Raw genomic sequence first — 17913 nt, 5'->3', positions numbered from 1 at the left:
TATATTAAGATAAAGTCCCCGATTATAACTATATATTTCTTGCACCTCTTTGTAATTTCCTTGCAAATTTGTTCCTCTATATCTTTCACATTAGTTGGCGGCTTATAGAATACCCAGCAATGTAATTATAACCTATTGTTCATCCTGGGTAGGGGGCAGCAGTAGGACACAAACGCCCTCTCGGTTTTCTCTTGGTACATTTTATACTCAGCGTCGGTTGATGGAATACATTATAAGTCCCGCCTATTAGTCATTCTCTCATTGGCTACATTGTTGTGGGGAAAAACTGTTCTGTGATTGATTGGACAGATCTTCTGTCAATCAATAAGATTGACACCAGCCCACAATTTTCTCACAATGCAGCAACTGAAGAGTTTGTCTTATCAGCCGATGGGGAAATCTGATAGTTTATAGTTAAAGAAGGTATCTTTTGATTTATATATTTTAAATCTCCATTTGCTTTGCAAAGCTGCAAGGGGAGGCTTGTGAGAATCAAACCTGTTCGTATGTAATGCCTGCCGTCACTGTTGAGAACCATTTTACATATAAATTATTGATGGATAACAGGGGTGTCAAACATACCGACGGCTGGCCAGATCCGAGCTATCGGTAATTTGTTTTTTTCGGAGTGCCCCACAAAACCTTGACACTGAACTCGGAGCACTTCCGAAGCCGGGCCCTGCAGTGTTTTCTCGGCTCCGCCCGCGCTGCTGATCGGATGCAGTCACTTGCCTCGCCCTCCGCCCCGCCCCCAGCTGGCTGCTCCTCCAATCACAGCTTCGCTTTCTTCCCGCCCGCCCTCTCGCCGTTGAGGTTCGAGGGCACGGCACCTTCCCGCCACCGCTCGCGCTCGCTGCTCCTCCAATCACAGCTTCGTTTTTTTCCCGCCGCCTTCAGTCGTTCGCGCCGTTGGTGTTTGAATGCTGAGCTCGCGCCTTGTGATTTAGTCGACGCCATCCACTCTGCAGTCAAATGCCCTTTATAATTAACTAATAAAAGAACAAACGATGGAATAAAAACGGAATATACTGGAAATGCTCAGCAGGTCTGGTAGCATTTGTGGAAGTAGAGTTAGTGTTTCAGGTGTGTGACATTTCATCAGAACTGGCCAGGGTTAAAAAAGAATTAGGTTTCAAGCAAGTGAAGGGGGTGGTGGAGAAGAGAACAAAAGGGGAAGGTGTGTGATAAGGCAGAGGGTAGGAGAGATTAAATAACAAAGCTGTCCTGGGACAAAGGCAGAGTGTTAGGACTTGTGAAAGACAAAGCATTGGGCCAGAGAGAGTATTAAAAGCAGAATAATGAGCAGCTCTGTCTACATGAAAAACAGGCACGTAGTTTTAAAAAAACTTTAAAATATTTTTTAAAAGGCCAGTCATGCTCTGAAGTTATGGAACTCAATCTTCAGTCCGCAAGGCTGTAGGGTGCCTAATGGAAAGATCAGGTGCTGCTCCTCGAGCTTGCTTTGATGTTCACTGGAGTAGGCCAAAGACAGAAATGTTGGCATGGGGGGGGGGTGGTGCGGTGAGTTGAAATGGCAAGCGACCGGAAGCTTGGGGTTATGCTTTCGGACTGAGCGGAGGTGTTCCGCAAAGCAGTCACCCAATGGAACAGAAGAGTTGCGCGGGGGTGGGGGGGAGTTGGCGGGTGAACACTGGATGGCAAAGGGATGAACATGGTGGCGAAATCAGCTACGTTGAAGACAAATAGTGGGTCATAAGTGTCAATAACAGTGGAATGAGATGCCAGTTGGTGGGGCCTTGTTCTATGTTCTTGTCAGATGCCCTTCAGAAGAAGCAAGAGGCTGATGCCAACCCCCCCCCCCCCCCCCCCAACACCCTTGTACCCAAATCTAATGTCCCTGATGTCTTTTCCTGTGGGGAATTTAGAGAAGTGAAATATGGAGGATATTAGTGCTTAGGCTACAAAGAAGGTTCCTTAGATGAACAACTCACGAGCCTCGTTTGTGACTTATCTACATGAAGCTTTTAGAAAAAGGGTGAAATGAAAAATGAGCATCTAGTGACAGCTGCATTATCAATAGTGGTTTCTAATATTAATCCTAACCCATAACTCTAATGCTAAGCCACAGCATTAATGTGAGGTGAGAGTGATTGCCCTGGATATCAAGACAGCATTTGACCGAGTGTGGCATCAAGGGGCCTTAGCCAAACTGAAGTCAAAACAGGAATCAAGTGGGAAAACTCCCCACTGTTTGGAGTCATACCTAGCACAAAGGAAGATGGCTTGGAGGCTAATCATTTCAGCCCCAAGACATTGTTGCAGGAGTTCCTCAGGGTAGTGCCCTAGACCCAACCATTTTCAGCTGCTTCATCAATGATCTTCCCTCCATCATAAGGTCAGGAGTGGGGATGTTCGCTGATGATTGTACGATGTTCAGTACAATTCGCAACTCCCCAGAAACTGAAGCAGTCCATATCCATATGCAGCAAGACCTGGACAACATTCAGGCTGATAAGTGGCAAGTAATATTCGTGCCACACAAGTGCCAGGCAACGACGATCTCCAATAAGAGATTCTAACCATCTCCCCTTGACATTCAACGGTACCACCATTGTTGAATCCCCGCTATCAACATCCTTGGGGTTAACATTAACCAGAAACTGAACTGGAGCAGCCACATATAAGAGCAGGTCAGAGACGGGGAATTCAGTGGCGAAGAACCCACCTCCTGACTCCTCACAGCCTGTCCACCATCTACAAGGCACAAGTCAGGACTGTGATGGAATACTCTCCACTTGCCTGGATGAGTGCGGCTCCAACAACACTCAGGAAGCTCGACACCATCCAGGACAAAGTAACCTGCTTGATTGGCACCACATCCACCACCTTAAACATCATTCTCTCCACCACTGACGCACAGTGGCAGCAGTGTGTTCCATCTACACGATGCACTGCAGCAACTCATCACACCTCCTTCGACAGCACCTGTCAAACCTGTGACCTCTTCCACCTAGAAGGACAAGGACAGCAGATGCGTGGGAACACCGCCACCTGCAAGTTCCCCTCCCAGTCACACACCATCCTGACACGGAAATAAATCGCCATACCTTCGCTGTCACTGGATTAAAATCCTGGAACTCCCTCCCTAACAGTACTGTGGGTGTACCCGCATCAGATGGACTGCAGCAGTTCAAGAAGGCAGCTCATCGCCACCTCAAGGGCAATTTGGGATGGGCAACAAATGCTGGCCTTGCCAGCAATGCCCGCATCGCATGAAAGAATAAAACAATCGTAATCCATAACCTCAATGCTGAACCCCAACACTAATCCTGACCCAGAACCATAATGTTAAACCGCTGCATTGCCAATTAATTATTTAAAGTGCAGTCACTACTGTTTGCAAACGTAGCAACTAATTTGTGCACAGCCAAATTTACATACAATAAATTAGATATTTCTGTTGGTGTTGATTTAAGGGAAGAAGTTTGGCCAGGACACCAGGAGAATACTGCTTTTCTTCCAAGTAATGTCCTTTACAGCCTCTGGTGCAGGCAGACAGGGCCTCAGTCTAGCATCTCATCCGAAAAACGCCAAATAATCCAGTTTCCTTCATGAAGATTTTGCTAAAATGTTTGTTTTTTAATGATGTAAAAATGTGACTTTTTGGCCATCTAATTGCCGCAATTATCATGGGTGGGAGAGGGATTGTCAAAAATTGGGGAAGGGTAAAGTCTGAAGAAGTCTGTGTTTTACACTGGACACGTGACATAATGTGAGTCCACAAAAAGTAATTATATTCTGTCGGTGATAAAAACCCAATTGGACATTCATCATGGGACACCACACTGGAGCTGTATCCTCTGCTCACTGAATATCCACACTAAAGATTAGATTAGAGATACAGCACTGAAACAGGCCCTTCGGCCCACCGAGTCTGTGCCGAACATCAACCACCCATTTATACTAATCCTACACTAATCCCATATTCCAACCAAACATCCCCACCTGTCCCTATATTTCCCTACCACCTACCTATACTAGTGACAATTTATCATGGCCAATTAACCTATCAACCTGCAAGTCTTTTGGCTTGTGGGAGGAAACCGGAGCACCCGGAGAAAACCCACGCAGACACAGGGAGAACTTGCAAACTCCACACAGGCAGTACCCGGAATCGAACCCGGGTCCCTGGAGCTGTGAGGCTGCGGTGCTAACCACTGCGCCACTGTGCTTGGGTATAAAATTAAAACCCGACCCGACAACAGCCAACCCGAACCCGACCCGGGCTTTATTCCTTTAATTTTTTTAAATGCCTGACCCGACCCGAATCCGACACATGTTTGGTTTGGTCGTGTAGCCAGGTTTACTGCAGAGTGCAGAGTCCAGATTGCACGTTTCCCGCCTTGATGTCCTGAATGGTCATTTGAAGATTACTTCCCAGAGCAAGGCAGCACTGTCCACGTCCAGCCCGACCCAAGCTCGAATGCTGGACCCAGAAGAGAGACCCGAACCCGACACGTGTCGTCGGGCTCGGGTCGGGTTGCCACACTTTAATCCACACACTGGTGTACTTTCCACCAGAGATCAATGGATTTTCCTCATTACCACAGAGTGCTGAAGCCAAATCATTGAAACAAAGAATTTTCCAGCACAGAGGGAGCCATTCTGCCACCAGTTCATCTGATCCCATTAACCCTGGCCTTTCAAATGTTTGTTTTTCAACTATTTATTCACTTCCTCTTTACTATCTACTTCGGCTTCTGCTTCCACCATTTTTAATGGGTGCATGTCCTAACAACTGTCTGCATAAAACTTTCCGTTTGTTCTTTTGGTGATGATCTTAAATTTATGTCTCCAGTTACCAATTCAGCAATCTTATTTTATTTATTTGCTTTCTAAAAACCCTTTAATTTTGCATATGTTTATCTTTTACCTCCTTATAACCTTCTTTGCTGTAATCAAAAGAACCCTAGTTTTCAGTCTGTCCTCAACTAACCCCAACCCGAACTGGCATCAACTACCTTAGCATAATCCAGGGATCCAAAGGGAGAGATGAATAAATAGTAGATGTTCAACTTTGGCTTGGACTTCAGTGTGCCCTCTCCTTTTCGTTAAACCACAGAGTAGTGTTAATGGACCCCATGCTGAGACTTGTGGCATTCCTCTTGCTTGGAATGTATGGTACAGAATTTAGGGGTATACATAGTGGAAAAATAGGCAGTAAATATTCTAAAATAGTTTTGTAAGGCTTTTTGACCATATCTGTTGAAATTAGGAGATGCTGTAAGTATGTTTAATTGGTACCCAATTTCACCTTGAAGGTACAATGCAACTGTTCATGACCCTGACAATGACCCTACCCCAGTAGAAGAAGGGCATTAACTTCACTGGTTCAAAATTGTCATGGATGTTCAGAACTGTGGGATTTGTGAACTGGAGCCTCACCATGTGGATCAGGTTAGTGCATCATATGAGTTGGGGATGAGGGGGCACTTGTGGCCTCTACACCTGTTGGTCTCAGAAGATTTGCTGCATCACTTGTGTTTAGCCTTAAATTCATTGTCTGTCTGCCAGTTGAATGACCAGGCTGAGTTCAGCATTGTTTCTGCTCCCTTTCTTGTGCCCTGACAAAATAACATAAGGGATACTGGTAGCAAGAAGATCATATCACTTTCCATGTAGCAGTTGGAAGGGTCCTATTAAAATAGAATAGTGATTCTGTATCTTTTATCCCTTTTTGTAGGGAAGTGTCTGGCCTCCACTTGGCAATTACTCATCTTAAAAAAAGAATGTTGCTGTGTTTTAAAGGGGAACTGTATTAATTTGAATTGCCACAAAATCACGATTGTGGGAGCTTCATTAGTACATGGACTGCAGTGGTTCAAGGACTAGGCCTACCTACCTTCTCAGAGCAACTAAAGATGGACAACAAATGCAACCTTGCAGTATCACCCACATCCTATGAACAAGTTTTTATAAAACATACCCTGTGATCAAACTGCTAACCCCTATTAGTTATGTCAACAGTACCCAAAATGAAAGACTGATCCATTGAGGCATATAAGGACACTATTTAAATTCAAGCTTGTAATCGTTTCCATTATTCTCTGTTAAACCATTTCCATTGCATGCTTTACATGTTGATGTATTGAATCTGTGGGTAGTTTGTGTATGACTCAATGCAGTCAAACTAATGTTATGGTAGCTTGTCTCTCATGCTAATTATATAGCAATACGGTACTGCTGAACTGTTGTTTTGGATCCCTTTTAGGCTCCAGCCACTGTGTATTACATCCCCAACTTTATCACTGCTTCAGAAGAAAATTATCTTCTACAGCAGGTATGTTACTGCATTTTGATTTCCTCACAGTAAAGTTAATTGATTTGGAGGGTGAATGCAGAGCTACCTCTTCATAAAAACAATCTTATTTTGGGTATTTTTTTTTACAATCTTGCTCATGTTTGTATACAAAGGCCCAGGATTCCATCTGGCACCCCGCATGAGTGGTTATTCTTCATGTGCAAGACCAGTATCAGCAAGCTGTTTAGTCTTGGAGGGCTGTCCTCAACTGGCTTCCACACATGCACTTTCTAGGAAGTGTCAGGATGTTTTTTTTGCCCTCAACCCAAGGGCACTGAGGCTATTGTAATTACTCCACTACCACACTATTTGAGATCAGCTAGCTTTACACAAGCCAAAAATTTATCTTTGCAACTTTGGTGTCTCACAAAAACCAAATTAATTGATACAGACAGAAAATGTAGTGTGGGCTGTTGATAGTGATTGTTCTTAGTACTGGCTTTGTGGGGTTTCTAGGGACACTAGAGGGAAATTCCTCTTAAAAGCTGGAAGAATGGCTTTTATTTTTTTCCTATGGTAACTGACCTAACAAAATCGCCTCAATTACCTATGCGGGCTAGCAAATGACCCACAGTCCTCATTCCTGTTTTGAGGCAGTGCTTGTCGACCCCATCTTGCCTGAAGTACCCTGAGTGGTGTCGAGGAATCTGTCTCCCTAGCTAGGAATGTGTCACGGAGTCTTCAAGACAGGTTTTGATGGATCTAGAGAAAAAAGCTGCAAAATCTAGACTTTTTTGTATTGTGACATTGTTAGTCTCATTATTTGGACGGTTTCACAGTTGAGAAAGTTGCAGTTTGCACTGTTATCAACTGTGTTTCCTGTTTCTTTTGGGCCTCCTTATCTCGAGAGACAATGGATACGCGCCTGGAGGTGGTCAGTGGTTTGTGAAGCAGCGCCTGGAGTGGCTATAAAGGCCAATTCTGGAGTGACAGGCTCTTCCACAGGTGCTGCAGAGAAATTTGTTTGTTGGGGCTGTTGCACAGTTGGCTCTCCCCTTGCGCCTCTGTCTTTTTTCCTGCCAACTACTAAGTCTCTTCGACTCGCCACAATTTAGCCCTGTCTTTATGGCTGCCCGCCAGCTCTGGCGAATGCTGGCAACTGACTCCCACGACTTGTGATCAATGTCACACGATTTCATGTCGCGTTTGCAGACGTCTTTATAACGGAGACATGGACGGCCGTGACGGCCGTTACTTCCTGTTACTTCACAGATTTTGTGTTTTTCAGGTTTACAACTCGCCTAAACCAAAATGGACTCAGTTGTCAGGAAGAAGGCTGCAGAACTGGGGTGAGTGCAGACCTGAGTGACAGGAGCGTACTACCATTATGCAGAAAACCCTCCCTGATGGTATATGCAAGTGGGTGCATTATTGAGAGAGGGTGTGCTAAGGTAGAATTGGATGCATTATCCCTTGTTTAAACTAAGAAAGAGATGCACTACAGTCTCTGCATTGATGCTTCTGAAATATAATTGTCCTATGATGAGAGGCTGAGTAAATTGGGCCTATAATCTCTGGGGTTTAGAAGAATGAGAGGCAATCTCATTGAAACATACAAGATTCTGAAGGGGCTGGATAGGGTAGACACTGAGAGATTATTTCCGCTGGTCGGGGAATCTAAAACACGGGGAACAGTCTTAGGATAAGGGGCTGATCATTTAGGACTGAGATGGGGAGAAATTAAAACAAAAAGTGCTGGAAATACTCAGCAGGTCTGGCAGCATCTGTGGAGAGAGAAGCAGAGTTAACGTTTCAGCTCAGTGATCTTTCATCAGAACTGGCAAAGGTTAGAAATGTAATAGGTTTTAAGCAAATAATATGGGGGTGGGGCAAAAGGGAAGGTGTTGATAGGACAGTGGGTCACAGAGAATAACTGACAAGGAGGTCCTGGGGCAAAGGAAGAGGGTGTGTTAATGGTGTAGTGAAAGACAAAGTGTTAGTGCAGGGAGGGTGTTAAATGACAAAATAATGAAAGCCCTAGCCAAAAGCACAAACATGAAAAAAAAACAGTGGGCAGGCACATGGTAAAAAAAAAATTGAATGATGAAACAAACTAAAAATAAAACCGGGGTCCAGTCATGCTCTGAAATTATTGAACTCACTGTTCTGTCTGGTAGGCTGTAGCGTGCCTAATCGGTAAATGAGGTGCTGTTCCTCGAGCTTGAGTTGGTGTTCACTAGAACACTGCAGCAAGCCCAGGACAGCGATGTGGGCCTGAGAGCAGGGGGGGCGGGGTGTTGAAATGGCAAGCGACAGGAAGCTCGGGGTCATGTTTTCAGACTGAGTGGAGGTGTTCTGCAAAGTGGTCACTCAATCTGCGTTTGGTCTCCCCAATGTAGAGGAGACCGCATTGTGAGCAGCGAATGCAGTATACTAAATTGACAGAAGTACAAGTAAGTCTCAGCTTCACCTGAAAGAAGTGTTTGAGGCCTTGGATAGTGAGGAGAGAGGAGGTAAAGGGCAGGTATTACACCTCCAGCGATTGCATGGGAAGGGGACGAGGTGTCGGGGGTAAAGGAGGAGTGGACCAGGGTGTCGTAGAGGGAACAATCCCTTCGGAAAGCTGACAGGGCTGACACAGTTGAGTTTGTAGTCGAGCTCGACTATACTTCTATACACTCTGCCTCCTGTAAGGACTCCATTCCATTCTCCCAGTTTCTCCGTCTCCACGCATCTGCTGTGATGATGCAACCTTCCAGAACAGCACTTCTGATATGTCTTCCTTTTTCCTCAACCAAGGATTTTCCCCTCCCACTGTGGCTGATAGGGCCCTCAACCGAGTCTGGTCCATTTCCCGCACCTGTGCCCTCACCCCTTCCTCTCCCTCCCAGAACCGCGACAGGCTTCCCCTTGTCCTCACTTTCCACCCCACCAGCCTCAACATCCAAAGGATCATTCTCCGCCATTTCCGCCATGTCCTGCGTGATGCCACTACCAAACGCATCTTTGTCTTTGACTACACCATTAACACACTCATTTCCTTTGCCCCATGACCTCCTTGTCAGTTATTCCCTGTGACCCTCTGTCCTATCAACACCTTCCCTTTTGTTCTCTTTTGCTCCACCCTCACTTTACTTGCTTAAAACCTATTACATTTCTAACCTTTGCCAGTTCTGATGAAAGGTCACTGACCTGAAACTAAAGGCTTGCTCGAGTCTGAAAAAAAACCCGACAGAACCACATCGGACCTGAGCCCAACTCAGCCCGAGTCCTTCCATTTTTTCCCGCGCCCGACCTGACCACCGGAATGTTCACTTTACCTACCTTCCGAATCTGTTTTTCATTTTTTTCAGATTGAAATACTTGCTACAAGTTTATCCAGTGAGCAGCTGAGATGCAGAGACCAGGAAGGTCCTGAGTGATTAATTATTATAAAATATACAGTATTTATATAAAAAATATAAAATGATCACTGTCAGGATTCTAGTCTAGTACAGTACTGTATGTGTGTAGACTAGAGTCCTGACAGTGATCATTTTATATTTTTTATTATAAATACTGTGTATTTTATAATAATTAATCACTCAGGACCTTCCTGGTCTCTGCATCTCTAGCTGCTCACTGGATAAATTTGCAGCAAGTATCTCAACCTGTAAATCAGGAGTCTAGGTAATGTATAATGATATTTTCTGAGCCTTCGGGCAATTGCTGTGTTTATTTTAAGCAACACAGATACTGGTATAGTGTGGCACAACCTGTCTGGGTACAACTCCATGGGTTTCTGTTTAACTAGTCACCAAACAATCACTGACTTCGTGGTTCCAATCTTCATCTTTTTAAACAACCTTTCAAGTCCAATTAATACTGTGTGTGTTTGACCCGGACCCAGCTGACCCAACCTGAGCCCAAAAGCTGGACCCAGAAGAGCGACCCGATCCGAACCCGACACATGTCGTCGGGTTCGGGTCGGGTAGCAGGCCTTTACTTGAAACGTTAACTCTGCTTCTCTCTCCACAGATGCTGCCAGACCTGCTGAGCATTTCTAGCACTTTTTGTTTTTATTTTAGAATTTCAGCATCTGCAGTATTTTGTTTTTTTTTGTATGAGGAGAAATTACTTCACTGAAAGGGTTGTTAATCTTTGGAATTCTCTACCCCAGAGGGTTGTGGATGCTCTATTGTTGAATGCATTTTCAGCTGGAATAGACAGATATTTGGTCTCTCAGGGAATCAAGGGACAGGGCGGGCGAGCGGGCAGGAAAGTGGAGTTGAAGCCTTAGATCAGCCATGATCGTATTGAATGGTGGAGCAGGCTCAATGAGCAATATGGTATACTCCTAATCCTATTTCTTCTGTTCTTGTGTACAAGTAACATAGGTGTGATTACACGAATGTTAAAAAGTTAAATTATACTTTACATTTTCTGTCCTGGAAACTGAGACTCAATACTTGGATACAGTTCCACCACGTCCAGCAGCCTCTGGTACCCTGCCCAAGTGACCATTCTTTATTGTGAGCAGTAATGGTGAGAGTTCACAGGGAATTCTTTCAGCATTCACATACTGTCCATTATAGCGGGGCTACTCTGAGATTTGAAACATTATCCCTGCCTTCCAAATTTCCCTCCCTCTGTTTGGGACCAAAGATCAATGATAGTACAGCAAAGTTCTAGGATTCATCCTGTAGGTGATGAATCAGTGCCTTAAGAGGATGAGGAAAGTAAAAGAAAATGGGAATTGAATTTGATACAGTTGTGGTTATATTTAGTTGATTTTCCTGATCTCCTGCAGGTGGTTTACCTCACTCGAGGGGGATGCTTGTTGAGAAACTGCCTGACTGGCTGGACAAGTATGCCAAGAAAATCTCATCCCTGGGACCTTTCGCAGGAAAAGTTGCTAATCACGTGTTGGTTAATGAGTACAATCCTGGTGAAGGAATAATGGTACTGGTTAACCTGTTGATTTTTGATCTCCATTAATCAATAATTGTTTGATAGGTTTTCTGATTACCTAGTGTATAATTATTGCAAAACTTCGAGTTAAAACTCCTCAACTAAAACATTTCAGGGAACATAAATGGCTCTGGTTGGACTCTGGTGTCTATCCTTTTTCACTTTCAAGCTCTTGTGCTTGCTTTCTCTCTCTTTGCTTTTATGCTCTCTACATGTTTCTGCCATGCTTTTTTTCCTCTCCAGCATGTCTTCTTCCATGCTGTCTCATTCTATCCATTCCCTTTTTGCTTTTTTATTTTCTATTTGATTTGTTTCTGTTTTATCTGTTGGTTTATTTCCTCATTTACATTGCTCCCTTTCTGGCTCAGGTTCTTCTTTAGCCTAATTTTCAAGTTCCTTGGGAGATATTACTTTAAAGGCGCTATATAAATGCAAATTGCTGCAATTATTCTCTTCTTGCCCCCTCCATCTCTCTCACCTTCTCCTTGCCCCTCCCACCCTGCCTCCCCCCCCCCCCCCCCCTGCCCCTGTAGCTTCTGGGTAAAAATTTAAGATACAACCTAAATGAAGGAAGAAGTATTAAATGTACATTTACACAATATGTTGAGTATCACTAAATGTGTTGTCTGTTAGCGCTTTGGGACGTTTTCCTACATTAAAGGCGTGACATAAATGAAAGCTGTTGTAATGGCAGATGAACATAACAATCTTAAGTTGTCATGCTGTTGAGTGAAATCAAACTCTTGTCTTTATAGCCTCATGAGGATGGTCCTCTCTACTTTCCAACAGTAACCACTATCAGCCTTGGCTCTCAAACTCTATTGGATTTCTATCATCCCATTAAGAGAGAGAGTGAAGAGGGAGAGGTTAGTAATCTTAACCCTCATTTATACACCATGGACTTGTTTTTACATTACTAAGGAGACATTTTTGTTCTATCATATCCCATTTCCCATAGACTTAATTTTATGACTAGTGCTGTTGGAGGCAATTATGCGACATGGTTCAGTGAATGGCATAGGAGGTACTAGTTTTCTCATAGAACCAGTCTTCTCATAGAGAAAGGGCTCTGCTGGGTACTTTTATTGGTCTAATTAAGATGGTGGCACCACTTGCATCCTAGCCATCATCTTGGCTCTAGACAGGTGAATTCTCAGCCCATCAGTATGGGACAGCAATGCATTTTTGTCATTGCTGGCCTGAAAGACTCTGTCTTGCACTGGGGAAACCCTGACTGGAAAGTTAAAAAACGACACAATATGATTGGATACATGCCACAGAGGTATAATAAGGGCTGAATCACTCAGTTTGTGGAACTGCCTAAGGTTAACAATGAAAGTACTATTTTGAGCATGTATTTAATTATAAAATTGACAACACAGAAGCAGACCAGTCAGCCCATCAGGTTGATACTGGTGCCAGTTCTTCAAACTGGAGCTGTGCACTCTATTCCTCTGTCATTTCTCTGTTTTATTTTCCAGTCATTCAAATACTTATCCAGTAGTATGAATCCTTTTTAAATGATGTTATAATAGCTACCTCACTAACCAGTTGTGGTGAAACATTCCATATTCTAATAACCCTCAGTATGTAAAATGTTCTTCAAACTCTCCCTTTATTCTTTACAATTGATTTTTTAAAGCTGGAAGCAGTATTGCTGTCATACAGAGAGGCCATATTTGTTCACCTTTCTCCTCCCCATCTCTCCTGAAGGCTTTGACTCTTTATGGGTACACCAGCTGCCTTCTTGTACCTTCCTCCAAGTTGCCTTGCCTTAAGCATGAGCTTTCACCCATGCGTCTCACTAACTTTTTGTTGAGGGCTATAATGTAATCCAGTGTCTTGCTTGAGGGCCATTGATGATGGTTTCAGGGGTAGATGAGATGGGCAATGATACGGAGATGTAAGTCAGTTAGAGAGAATATGAGATCGGAAGCTCAAATCAGGGTCATGGATGCCAAGGTTAACAGTCTGGTTCAGCTTGACAGTGGCCAGGGAGAGGGATAGAGTCGGTGGCTAGGGAATAAATTCAGTGGTAGGGAGTTAAGACACTGACTTTGATCTTTCCAATATTTAATTGGAAACTTCTGTTCATCCAATACTGGATGTCAATGTCAGCATGACAATTCAGTGACAGTGAAAGGTTGAAAGAGGTGGTGCTAAGTTAGAGCTGGGTGTCCATGTGCATATGGACCTGTCTTTATTTTCGGATGATGTCACTGAGGGGGCAACATGTAGATGACAGTTAGGAGGAGGTCAAGGATAGATTCCCCAGGGATTTCAGAGCTAATAGCGTGGTAGGAGGAAAAAACATTGATGACATTCTCTAACTATGACTGAATAGATAAGAATAGAACCAGGACAGTCATACCCAGGTGGATAATGGAGGAGAGGCATTGGAGGAGGATGGTGTGGTCAACCATGTCAGAGGCTGAAGACAGGTCAAGAAAAATGAGGAGTGATACCTCACCATGGTTACAGTCACATAGGATGTCATTTGCAACCTCTACTACCTAGAAGAACAAGGGCACCAGGCGCATGGGAACACCACAACCTGCAAGTTCACCTCCAAGTCACTGATTGGAGGTGTTAAAACATGGAATTGTGGGAAAGATTGACATGGACTTGGAAAGCGACACAGCGTTCAAGGACCTTGGAGAGGAAGGAGCTGTTGGTATGGGGCGGTAGTTTGCAAGGACAGAGGGATCAAGGGGAGCTTTTTGAGGAGTCTAATAACTGCAGATTTGTGGGGGAGAGGGATAGTATCTGATGAGAGACAATTGTTAACAATATCAGCTAACATGGGGGGCTAGGAAGGGAATTTTTGGTCAACAGTTTGGTGGGAATAGCGTCGAGGAAGCAAGATGGGGTCTCATGGACAAGATGAGTTTGGAGAGGGCATGAGGGGAGATAGGAGAGACGGTTGCGAGTTCAGGGCTAGGGAAGGGCAGAACTTTGGGAGAAGTTTGGCTTTTGGGCTAGGGGAAGATAGGGAAGTGGCAGAGGCAGCTGATCAGATAGTCTCAGTCCTAATGACGTGACAAAGTCCATAAGCTCCTTGCACTTGTTGGTGAGGAAACAATATGGAATCTTGCTTTGATCCAGTTTCCAGAGCCAAACTGGTTGTGAGTGGAGACAGATGAAATAGCCAGTATACCAAAGGCCAAGGTGAAGAAGTGGCAGGCCGTCAATTGCTCCAGATTGTATTATGAATGCCATTGTCTCATCTCTCAGCCAAACCTGACTGTTTCCTCCTCAAAAGTTCACATAGGTTCTTTCCAGAAGAGATCTTTGAGTAACAATTAGGTACAGAAGTCCAGATAATTTTCCCTCCTGTGCCTAGGGACAGGTCAATTGTCTTGAGGAGATGTTCAGAGTCACATAGGTTGTTAATTGACAATTGCACTGTAACAAAGGTGCAGTATTAAACAGTGAACTGATAAATCAAATATATTTATTTGTTTTAATTAAAAATTCAGGAGAACTTAGTGGCTTAGTACTGAACGAGTTGTTCTTAGCAAAGATGCATTAGGTGGCTTCAGTTTACTTCATGAGAGAAAAACGGTCAACAGGTTTCCTGACTCTGACCACTGCAGTGGTGCCTAATGTGCTTGTGTGAACACTGGGTGAGGTTGGGATTGGACTTGGCTGTGATGTTCACCATGTTAGAAGAGCCAGTCAGCACTCATTGTCTCCCAAGTTTGCTTGGTTGCAGATTTTTTTAAAGTTATCCAAAATTCTTGCAGGCTTTTCTTTATCAAATAAGACAGTGCTTTGAATATCACCTGTAAACTTTCCTACCTGTCAGTTTTTTTTCCTTCCTAGCTCATCCAGTGGTTCAGGTGAACTTATCCAATGAGCAACTGAGCCTACAGATCAGATAGATCTTGGATTCAATTCCTAGTTCAGCTGGGGTTCCTGCCTCTGATTTCTATCTGCAATGTCTGCTGGAATTTCATGCCAGTGGATAGGATAAGTCTCCAATGTGATGCTATCTGTGATGGATTAGTTTGGCGCTCAACATCCTGCCTTGTACATGAATATTGGCCACTTGGACGAAGCATTGCATGGCTACTGATACTAGTGGAGCCAGAAATGTATCCCAGAGAGAGTCAATACGTTAGGAGAAGATTGGAAAGAAACATTTGGGAAAATAAATACATTTTCTTCGAATTAGATCTCACATAATTCCTCCCCTACCTTTTCCAGGTTTATTTTCCTCAGACCGAAGAGAACCGCTACTTTCTGTCTCTTCTCCTTGAGCCACGTAGCCTCCTCGTGTTGCAAGATGACATGTACGTGAAGTATCTGCACGGCATCAGGCCAGTGGTGGAGGACATTGTCACAGAGAAGGTTGCTAACCTGAAATCATGCAACACAAAACTTGGGGCTGCTTTAACGAGAACCACAAGAATATCCCTGACTATCCGTTATGTTCCAAAGGTTTTAAGAACTACCATACTGCTGGGGAGGAAGAAATGAGATTTTTTTGAATAGGTTGTGATACCAGTCTCTGAACTCCCTATTTGTCTCCCTCCTGAAAATGTAGCCAATTTCTTAGCATATAGTTCCATAGATGTGGCTCCCTGATGGTGCCTCTTTAAATGGATATTCCTCACATTAACCAAGAACATGAGTGCTGTCAGGTTGTTCAGTTATGAAAGGAATTGAAGGGAAGTCTGATGCTGCTCTTAATGTCCAAGCACATAAGCTTTGCAACATGGGTTACTGAATAGTGACTAGGAGCAAGAACTTGGTTAGCTTTTCTCTTCTTCCCCATCCCCTCCTCCAATCTCCATTGTCCAGCGAATAGTGCCCTTAGCTGCCACCTTAGCTAAAATTAGCTAGTTCAGCGCAGGCTAGGATTAAACTTGGGACCTCACAGGACTATGCAGCTAAGTTGCACACCAGGCAAAGTCTGTGTCTCAGGTGATCCAATAACTGTTAGAAATTGCTGAGGAGAAAAAGTCACATACAATTGTCCCAGTCACCTGTATCTTAGTGAAACATTATAACACACTGCCCCAACTGCTACTGTGCATGGCGCCCTCTCCTTGAATTACATAATTGGAACCTATTTAGTTATTGCACTATGTGATTCAAGAATCAATTGATATGAATACATTTTCCCATACAACTGATCCTTTCTGGAATAAATGATGTTTGTTTGGGCTGTGATTATGAACATTGTGTGATTAATGTTATTTATTTAAAAAATTATTAAATACATGTCACCACTTTATTGAAGTTTTTTTTTAGGTGTTTTGCCCCATCTCCTTTTTTCCTAATTATCTTGAGTTTCAGACAGTAGCACACTTTCAGCAAAAATAAAGGAATCTCCCATGCCATGGCTACGTTTGATGCTATTGCTAGGTGACGAAAAAAGAAAGTCTGACCCCCATTTTCAGTACAATATAGATTTGAGAAACAATAAATAAAGAATATTCTAACTCCAGTGCTAATTAAGCACAGATAGGGTATCCAATGTGCAGATCAAAATTTGGGGACATTTTAATAACGACTTTACAAAGACAGTTTAGACATTTTCCTGTGCCTGCTAAACATGTGACTCAAGATGGAGGACAACCTCTTTGGTATATATGGATTCCTCAATTACTGACAGTCAGAGGGCCATGCCTGCATCTCAGGTGATTCAGGGGCTATTAGAAATTGCTGAAGGGAAGAAGTCACATACAACCATTTACCACCTAACAGAATGAAAATGTGGAATGATTTAATCAGGCATTCTATATGATCAGATCGCAACCTCCTCATTATAAAAGTAATTGGCTTCAAATGTCAAGTACATTTCATTTTGTTTATAACTACCATCCATCAATCGGTTGGATTTACCTAATTTTATCTTGTGTTCAAAACTTTCCATACATGTTGTGTTTGGTCATTTATTGCAGGTGCACCTATCAAAAGTCTGCATGGAGACCTCTGGAGTTTTTTAATTGTCTAAACAATTTAGGACGATCTAGATGGGCTGGTAAAATGGGCAGAGCAGTGGCAAATGGAATTTAATCCTGAGAAGTGTGAGGTGATGCATTTTGGGAGGACTAACAGGCAAGGGAATATACAGTGGGTGGTAGGACCCTAGGAAGTTGAGAGGGTCAGAGAGACCTTGGTGTAGTTGTCCATAGATCACTGAATGCAACAGCTCAGGGAGATAAGGTGTTTAGGAAGGCATATGGGATACTTGCCTTTATTAGCCGAGGCATAGAATATAAGAGCAGGGAGGTTATGATGGAGCGTATAAAACGCTAGTTAGGCCACAGCTGGAGTAATGTGTACAGTTCTGGTCACCACACTATAGGAAGGATGTGATTGCACTGGAGAGGGTGCAGAGGAGATTCACAAGGATGTTGCCTGGGCTGGAGCATTTCAGCTATGAAGAGAGACTGAAAAGGCTAGAGTTGTTTTCCTTAGAGCAGAGAAGTCTGAGGGGGGTCCTGATTGAGGTATACAAAATTATGAGGGGCATAGATAGAGTAGATAGGAAGAAACTTTTTCTCTTAGCGGAGGTGTCAATAACCAGGGGGCATAGATTTAAGGTAAGGGGCTGGAGGTTTAGAGGGGATTTGAGGAAAAGAATTTTCACCCAGAGGGTGGTTGGAATCTGGAACACACTGCCTGAAGGGGTGGTACAGGCAGGAACCCTCACAACGTTTAAGAAGTATTTAGATGAGCACGTAAAA

At 43.6% G+C, this 17913-nt stretch overlaps 1 protein-coding gene across 1 annotated transcript; it reads left to right on the top strand.

The window, feature by feature from the left end:
- Positions 1-315: 315 nt before the first annotated feature.
- alkbh6 (alkB homolog 6) lies at positions 316-16454 on the top strand. The gene is made up of 7 exons (XM_068018884.1): positions 316-423; positions 5283-5418; positions 6233-6301; positions 7551-7611; positions 11052-11203; positions 11968-12078; positions 15422-16454. The coding sequence occupies exons 2-7, from the start codon at positions 5365-5367 to the stop codon at positions 15692-15694; spliced, it is 720 nt and encodes a 239-aa protein (XP_067874985.1). The 5' UTR covers positions 316-423; positions 5283-5364; the 3' UTR covers positions 15695-16454.
- Positions 16455-17913: the final 1459 nt, after the last annotated feature.

The sequence above is a fragment of the Heterodontus francisci genome, chromosome 40 (assembly GCF_036365525.1).
Source record: "Heterodontus francisci isolate sHetFra1 chromosome 40, sHetFra1.hap1, whole genome shotgun sequence".
In the NCBI taxonomy this organism is placed as follows: Eukaryota; Metazoa; Chordata; class Chondrichthyes; order Heterodontiformes; family Heterodontidae; genus Heterodontus; species Heterodontus francisci.
Note: the sequence above shows the minus strand (reverse complement) of the source record. Positions and strands in the feature narration are given on the sequence as shown.